At 36.2% G+C, this 9231-nt stretch overlaps 1 protein-coding gene across 2 annotated transcripts; it reads left to right on the top strand.

The window, feature by feature from the left end:
- The first annotated feature begins 273 nt into the window (after positions 1-273).
- Positions 274-3335, top strand: LOC121770604 (B3 domain-containing protein Os03g0120900-like). Of its 2 annotated transcripts, XR_006043771.1 has the most exons (3): positions 274-1590; positions 1787-1869; positions 2420-3335. XR_006043771.1 is itself a non-coding variant. In XM_042167362.1 (2 exons), the coding sequence occupies exon 1, from the start codon at positions 649-651 to the stop codon at positions 1588-1590; it is 942 nt and encodes a 313-aa protein (XP_042023296.1). In that variant the 5' UTR covers positions 274-648; the 3' UTR covers positions 2420-3335. The 2 variants fall into 2 exon arrangements, 1 of the variants encoding a protein (XP_042023296.1); XM_042167362.1 differs by lacking the exon at positions 1787-1869.
- Positions 3336-9231: the final 5896 nt, after the last annotated feature.

Below are 9231 nucleotides of genomic sequence, written 5' to 3'. Positions count from 1 at the left end.
GATTTGGCGCTCGCCGGCTGCAATAGTTCGGCGAGCGGACCGGCGAGCGGCAAAAATTGGCGAGCCGGTCGCTCGCCTATTATTGGAGATGCTCTAAATGCACTACAAAATTATAGTATTAGCTTAAAACTACAGTATAAAGTTAAATTAGTGCTTCTGATCACTTCTATTTATTCTTATTTTTCTCTGGTTAGTATTTATTATTTTCTATATATGTAAAGAAAAAGGAACTCAATATATTCGATACTGTTTCTCTCTCCTAGGTAGGAATATATAAATTGAAAGAAAATGGGTAAGCTGTGCAGGTTCTGGGGTGGGCGAGGCACCCCTCCACGAAAATAACCTGCATCCATTATATTCACTCACACACCCACAGATACATTCATTCTCATCTTTCTCTCTCTAAAATCCTATCTTTGTTTTTTCTTTAATTTATATTTTCTCCCTTTTCTACTCGCGAGAAAGGTCAACAAGATATTAGTAGTGGAAAAAGAAGAAGAAGAAGAAGAGGAGGAGAAACCATAGATGAGAATCGAGACGAGAGTGATTTTTCCATCTCTCTAAATCTCAATTCCCTTTTCAATTTCTCCATCTCCCGAACCCTAAATCGATGCAGATTCCGACTTAATTCGAGTCGCAATCGTCAACATGTCTTTCCACCCGCGGCCATACAGCAGCTACGGCGAGGCGGAGGAGGCGCGGCGCGGCGGCGGGGAGGGGAGCAGCTCCGGCGCGATTGCGGTGCAGCGCGAGCACATGTTCGACAAGGTGGTGACGCCGAGCGACGTGGGGAAGCTGAACCGGCTGGTGATTCCGAAGCAGCACGCGGAGAAGTACTTCCCCCTCGACTCCTCCGCAAACGAGAAGGGCTTGCTCCTCAACTTCGAGGACCGCAACGGGAAGCCGTGGCGGTTCCGCTACTCCTACTGGAACAGCAGCCAGAGCTACGTCATGACGAAGGGCTGGTCCAGGTTCGTCAAGGAGAAGAAGCTCGACGCCGGCGACATCGTCTCCTTCCAGCGCGGCGTCGGCGAGCTCGCCAAGGACCGCCTCTTCATCGACTGGCGCCGCCGCCCCGACGCCCCGGATCTCCACGCCTCCTCAAACATCCCCCACCACTTCTCCTTCCGAGCACTCCACCACCACCCCTGGAGCCCCCTATTCATCCCCCAGACGCAGCCCGCGCCGCCGCCGCCGCCGCGGGAGTACCTCCACACGACGACGCACCACCACTACCACCACCCGCCGACGGGGTACGGGCCCTACGCGTACGGAAGTGTGGTGAACGGAAGCCCGTGCCCCCCGGGGTCGATAGTGTACCTGAGGGGAGGCGCGGCGTTTGGGGCGACGGCGGCGCAGGGGCAGAGGGAGCAGATGGTGTTCGAGTCGGTGCCGGTGGTCCAGGGAAAAGCTGCAGCAAAGAGACTTAGGCTGTTCGGCGTGAACATGGACTGTCCTATCTCTGACTCGGATGAATGCGATATACTGTCCTCCTCCGCGGCCCACCTGGCGTCGTCGCCCTCCCTCCGCCCGCAGGATCACGACAAAGGGAAGGGATCCATGTCTTTGGATTTGGATTTGGATATTTAGGTATTTTGCATTGTTGAGTTTGGGGATTTTGAGTATTCTATTCTCTTTGTACAATCAAATCAAAGAATACTGCAACTGGATAAATAGATGAAATGAAACACACATTTCCCTCGTTATTTTATGTTTTTTTGTATCTATACACACTATTCCTATTCCTATTTCTATTTCTATTCTAATTCTTTCATAATCAACAAAGATTGCAGAATTATCCCTTTTGTCTTAATTACTACTGTATCTCTTCTACACCCACAACTACTGCTGCCCTCGCATCTTTTGGAGGTACATGTACAACTATCATCGCCTATTTCCTTGCATTTATCATCACTTTCTGTTTTTCTGCTCTTCCACTTTTTTTCCTTCTTTTACTTTCCACCAATTCTCTTCTTCTTTCTCTTTAATTCTGCCACTTCGATGTAATTCCTAACTTCTCAACTAAATGTTTTCACATTGCATGCTATATGCATATGTGGACTTATGAGTGTGATGAATTAACACTTTTATTTGAATTTAAGGTGTCCTTTTGCTGCCTGTTGTTGTAGGTAATCTACTTATTCTTGTTAAAATCAAATACTATTAGGTTGGTCTTATTTTTTTAGATAAGAGTAGAGCCTAACACTCATTAGATATGTTTTTTTTCAATATTATATACTCTATACTAGGGTGTGGATTGAATCGCAGACATTATGGAAAGATAGCAGTTAATAGCCCTTAATTAGTAGTAATTAGTGGTTACACACACACACACACACACATACACAATCTTGTGCCTAATTGCTTCTAATCAAATTTGAATATATGTAAAACATGGTGTGTGTGTGTATGGTTTCAGATAAGTTTTACACGAGTCAAGAAGGAATCTGAAGAGAGAGAGGGAGAGACTGAGAGAAAATTAAGGTATGTATTTATGTAAGTGATGGGAAAATAAATATGTGGAGATATATAGTACTTAGAAGAATTAGCAGTTTGATTTGATAGTGAAGGGAGAAGGGAAATTCAATACTTCATCTTAATGAAAACTTGTAGCTATATAATTGGTGAGTTTGGTCCCTACATGAGATGAAAATTGTATATCTATATATATCATCATCTCCACACATGATGTTAAATGGTCAATTACTTAGAAACCGATGTTTCCTCTTCGACTTGACAATATCATTTTTCCTCTACCTTGTCATGTCAATTGTGGCTGTTGCCCTATTTTTATTGTTTCAAGACTGTGCATTTTCATTTAGGACATAAATCTTTATGTTAGTTGCGAAATCATGCAGCTAGCTGTGGAAAATTCCACCATTTTTGGCATTAATTAGTTGTATTTGTAATTGCTTCCATTATTACTGACTGCATGGAGAGCCTTCCCATGTATTTGTGATTAGAATTTTTTATTATTATTTCAATTGTATATGAAGGCTCTCTATTTTGGGAGTGTCAAATAACAGAATGCAGGCGTTAAATTGATAATTCTCGAGCTATGAGCATGTAGTGAAATCAGTGGACCTTTTTTCTACTTTTGGTATTAGCTACTTGTATATCAAGTGAAAAGCTTTCTGCATCTGTATCGCTACCATAAAGAGGTGCATAATACACACATACATTTTGTGTGTGTGTATTGTGAAAAATTGTGCAGGACCATGCTCTAGTTGCTTGCCATTGCTGATATATGCTCGGTACCAATAATCTTCTTTTTGTTTAATGCTGATATAAATAGATATTGTATAACATATACACTGTGGCCACTCCACCATATGAGTATAGCATAATTTAGTCATGCATCATTACCTCATTATACTTTTGTAACAGATCTATACGTACGTGTGTGTGTGTGTGTGTTTGGTATGGAACTCTTGTGACTAATTGTATTTGTGGTATATGAGTTTTTATTTGAAATTTATATCTGTAATTCTATATGAGATAGGTGGTGGTTTGCTTAGGTCAAGAAGAAGCACAGACTTTACAGTAGAATAAATGTAAAGTAGAGAGAAAAAGAGAAAAAAAGTTAACCTAAAATAACCATGCATGCTTAAACCTTGTATGCATGTGCAGCATCATATGTCTTATTATATCAAATCAACTGATATGTGGAAAACGCTCTGGCAGCTTTAAATGTTCGAATTAACTAAATATGATTCTCAGATTTTCATTTACTAATAATTCTCTTGCTGTCTGAATCGTATGCTATTGCTGTGATGAGCCTGATTCAGTCTTTAAGTACTACTAACCCCTTTATTGAAAGAACAAAGTTTCCTCTCTTTTTTCCCGTTTATTGAATCCTTTTCCCTTTCTTTAATCTCTCAGTTTTCGTTGTAAAGGTTGTAATGACGCTCGACCCTTAAATCTTCGATTTGTGATGTCTGAGGGTTTTGGATTTTTTTTCGTTTATTTTTCAATAAAATAACCCTGGTTAAGCAATGAATGTAACCATTTTAAAAAATTAGAACACGTGTTCTAATAAGGTATGATCATCAATCTGTGAACTGTATATATAGAAGAAGTTGATTTGCAAATCTTATAATTAATTAAGTACTCTAGAATATAGAAAACTCCCATGCATAGAATCCCAAGTGGATATTCCTTAAGGTTTCAATTTTAAATCTCACCTATGCTTCTCAGATGTGATTTATCTTTCTTGTATGGATTGAAATGAGTATAGGTTCTCACAACATATCACACAAAAGAAGCACTCTAACTACTAATGGAGAAAACCTACCAACATAGCAAAAAAAATATAGAATTTGTACATATATGCTCATCATATATTTAGGGAACATTTTATTTTGTTTCGTTGGGAAGTAATTAATCATTTAGCATAAAATTACACACAAATTGAAATTTCTAATTCGTCTGCGGATTAGTTAATGAGTGTCCAATTCTTAGGTATCAATATTGTGGGCATAACATAATGGTTTGTGCTTGTCTCGGGGAACAAAACTCTACTTTCAGAAGTAGCAGTACTAGAATCTTGATCAGTCACTAACATTACTAACATTCTAAATTTAATGAGAATTGGATCTTGTAGCATAATGCATTAACTTTTTTATATGTGAATCTCAACTTCCGTAGACCTATTGTGTATTGATAATGCACACACACATGATGGAAATGTAACTAAAAAGAATTGCAGAAAAATGGGACTTAGTTTTCAGTTAGGTGCAGTCCCAAAGTTGTCATAAGCAAAGCAATTCTTGCGATGTGACAATCTACTTCAAAAGTCAAAACTGTACAACATCCCAAAAATCCCACAACTCCAAGAATGTATATATGTGCCTGTCTCACTAGCTAACAAAATTTTAGTCTAATCCAACCCCCTTCACCAATATAATATTAATATGAATACAATTAATTAATACTACTACGATATTATATTTATAAGTAGTAGTTTATAAATTTCACAAGGCATAAGTACTAGAAAGATATATATAGAGAGAGAGAGAGAGTCCGGCTGTCACAATGAGGAGAGAGAGAGAGAGGGAGAGGGTTGCAGCAAGGCAGATGTCTCTCTCTTTTTGGGGGGAATAGAGGATAGAGAGGTCCCCATGGAAAAAATAGAGTAGTAGGTTTCTTTATGTTGTGAGTAATATGTGAGAGGGGAATGGGAAATGAATGAGTGTAGATGCAGGCTTAATTCATGTTAGTTCAGGCAATGAATGAATGTAGGTGTGTAGGATGGGGGCAGACCCCCAATATATATGTTTCATTCAAATATGTACTATTTGTTTAGAAATTAGAAATGAAGATGGAAGAATGAAGCAGCTAGCAGAATAGTAGGTGTTGATGATGATGGGTGAATGATACACTTCACATTGTCACATACATATAAAAAGTGAAGAGTGGAGTAGTATGTCTATGTGTATGTATATGTATGTATGTATGTATGTTGGATTCCACTCCATCTCAGCAGACAAAGCTAACGGAACCCATGCATATTCACAAATCCCTAGAAACACAGCTTTTTCATCTAATTCCCCCAACTGCCAGCTACCTGGCTTGCTCAGTCTGCATAATATCTCCTTCCTTTTGGATAATTACTTTATCCCATTATCAAACCCCTATATACTTAATTATACTATACATAATTACATATTGATTTATGTTTTTTCCTACTTATTGTCACTGGGGTTTCTACCATTTGGAATCATCTAGTGGTCCGTTTCATATTCCAATATCATCAATCGGAATTTTTAATTGCACACGCATTATACTAATATATAGTGTAAATACTGATTTGATTAGATTTAAATAATGAGATGCTGAAATATTGTGTTGTAACATCTATGTTCCTTGGTTGAGGGACGACATATGTGTGTATATGGTATGGTCGGGAAATATGACACTTTTTTTTACCACTTTGTTAGTTTCACTTTATGGGAATTCACATGGTTGCTTCATTCAGAGATGAAAACCCAGCAGATTAGGCCGTATAGTTATTTTAGACTAAAAGACAGTTCCTTGCGTATCACCATATATACTACACTTTTTAAGGCGACCCTTCATACATATTTGTGAATTAAAAAGAAAAATTAAAAGAATGGGTATTGCTTAAATAAAATTTTGAGTGTTTAATTGTGTAATACTTAGATTGATTAGCTTGTGAAAGGTCTTGCTTGTTCATAGATTCTCAGCAATATTTGAAAATGTAGAAAAGTTGCATTTTTTATGCATATATTGCATGAATTATTAGTGCATTCTTGGGTCGATATTATTCAGTGAGTTAAGATTGTTTGGGCCTGTACATTTTGATTTTTATTGTGGAGAAATAGAAGAATTGAATGGAAGAATTTGAAGAAAATTAAATAAATTGGGATGGAATAAGAGAAATGAGAGAAGAAAAGTATTTATAGAACGAAAAATTGAAAAAAAAAATGAAAAGAACCATTGAGCTAAAAATGAGAAATATAAAACAAAAACGTAAAATCAGCACAATGGTCGATTTGTTTAAAAAGTGGTCAATTGACCCTAGGCTAACCGACGCACCTCGATCGCGTGTAATGCACAACACAATAGCGACACAATCCTATTCATATTAACACAACATATTAATAACACGATAACGACACAAACTCAACATGATACAAAAACTACACGATTACAATATGAAACGATTCAATCATGTTGTGGTGTAATATACTCATCAACGTGGTAGTGACCATGGTGGCGATGACAAGGAGTGCAGGGGGCGCAGACTTGCAAAATAGATAATGAAGATAAGGAATAGAATGGATGTAATATATGGAAAGTGAGAAAACAAAATTATCATGCCCTTATTAGATCAACTCGATAAGGATACAAGCATAATAAGACTTAGACACTAATTCATTAATTTATAGTACTATATATTTAATTCAGTTGTCTATGCAATTTTTTAAGAATTAAAAAAAATGAGAGAAAAACATTTTAGAATTGCTGCGAATATAAATATTTATTAGATTCGTAATTGGTTATAGTTGGTTTGATCATTGTTAAGCTGAATACTAAAATATCTTATAATCAATTCATGACATATTTAAAAGGACACGACCAATAATATTCTCAAAATATAACTAAGACTATAACAGTATATGTCAATGTTCAACTCTATTAGTAATTCATTTTACAGTCATTTTTGAAGCATAGGATTATGTATACGAAGTATTCCATCATATCGACTTAATTTTTAATTTCGCAGTGGCAAACAATATCTCTTACTAAGTAGTTTAAAATTATTCAGAATCGTGCCTTGTTTGTAGCCTTTTATTACACCATATCTTTATAATTGTTAATTAGTCTTCGTGTATTTTAAGAAGGAGACACGTGGGGTTAAATGCCATTTACCCTAGCTAGTCATTAGATTCTTGATTCCAATACATAGGGATAAATAAATAACATGTTATTTTGTTGATTTTGATTCTATTTCTGCATGTACTAAAAATTAGAGATGTCCCTCATGTTTTGGAAAGGCGTCCTTTGCTAGAGAGTGAAATAAATATTTTAATTAGCTAATTGAATAGAGCTGTAAGTTGTACAATGTGTTTTTTTTTTCTTTTTAGGTTAATATGTATCAGCATCTACAAAAGGGGTTTATAGCACGATTAAAAGTCTACTAGGACCTTAATTAATTAATTAGCCTAGGTCCTACTAATTCATTTGGGATTTTTATCTTTTTGCCTCGAACATATTTAATTTGAAGAGTCATAATCCATTCACACCCATGCATGTTTTAGTAGGCATAATCATATGCTACTCCAAAAATGAACACATTAGGTTATTAAGTATGCATAATTACGTAGCAAATTCGATGACGTGTCCACTCCCTTCGTCTAATCAATCAAACTTAATTCAATCTTTCCACAATAAAGGGAGATCAGTTATTATAAATAAATCGATTATTAGTATTACGCCAATTTAAGCACTAGGATTGATTTTCATACAAGATTACTTCTTTTAGATAAAAGCCCACAATTCATTCATCAAGCATGTAGAGAGAGAAAGAGAGATAAAGGTTGGCAAAGGACCAAATTTTTGTACATACCTTTGTAATTGGTCCACAACATAATTACACGATAACATATCTTCCATTAATAATATACTACATTTAATTTATAATTTGGAGATGGTGGTGTTACCTATGTGTGTGATGTGGAGATGAGGGGAGAATAAGTAAAGGGAGAGAGGTAGGATTAGAAAGTAGTAAAGGTTAAGAGAGAAGGAGGGCTCTGTGAAAAAGATATTTATAGAAGTTATAGGTGTTGTTGTTTGGTAATGTAAAAGGAGAAATGTTACATTTGAATGCAAAAACCTTACATCACAGTTCACACTGTCCCCACTCTAACTCTTCCCATATCAAACAAACACATATTTCCCTACCCTCCACTCTATTTCACCCAATTCTTTAATTTCAATTCTTTTTTCCTAATAAATTTCATTCTTATTACTCGGGTATTTCAATTTAAGTAGTAATTCAAAAAAATGAAGACAAACGTGGATTGCGACAAGTAGCTTTTTTCCAAATTTGATTTAAAACGCGTGCTATCATATTACTACAAATCTCAGAATATATATCCCATTCCCATGGCTATGGACCACGTATTTCTTTTTAAATTTTATGTATTTATATATACTACATTGTGTTTATTTTTATTGCACCAAACACTGGACCCCCGTGAATGATCCCTTTCTCCCTCCATTTCTCATTTGGCGTTATCCTCTTCATTTTCCAATAACTATTTTATTTTATTTGACAAACTAATTATAGTACGGCTACTAAATGTTGCACTACTTTGGTTGATTCTCAACATTTTGTATAAATAGTAGCAAAATAAATATTGACTAAATTTTGTACTCCTATTGCAAATTTCTATTTTACTACTAGAAAATACTAGAAAGAAATGGAAAAATAGAGAAGGGGGGGGGGAGGGGAATATAATGGGGAAATTACAAAGGTGGAAAGGCAGAGGCTATATAGGAGCTAGAAGCTAGTTTTTTTCTCGAATCCAGCAAGGTTCTTCTATTTTAAAACCCAAACAGATCCTTGGATTTACATTGCTCACTGTCAGGTTCATCTCCTTTTCCATGAATATGCTCACTTCCTATTTAAATGATAAAAAAGAACTGCTTTTTATTTCCCAACCCAAACTTCATTAAAATCTAATTAAATGCTACTGAGCCCAA

Source organism: Salvia splendens, chromosome 16 (genome assembly GCF_004379255.2).
Source record: "Salvia splendens isolate huo1 chromosome 16, SspV2, whole genome shotgun sequence".
In the NCBI taxonomy this organism is placed as follows: domain Eukaryota; kingdom Viridiplantae; phylum Streptophyta; class Magnoliopsida; order Lamiales; family Lamiaceae; genus Salvia; species Salvia splendens.
Note: the sequence above shows the minus strand (reverse complement) of the source record. Positions and strands in the feature narration are given on the sequence as shown.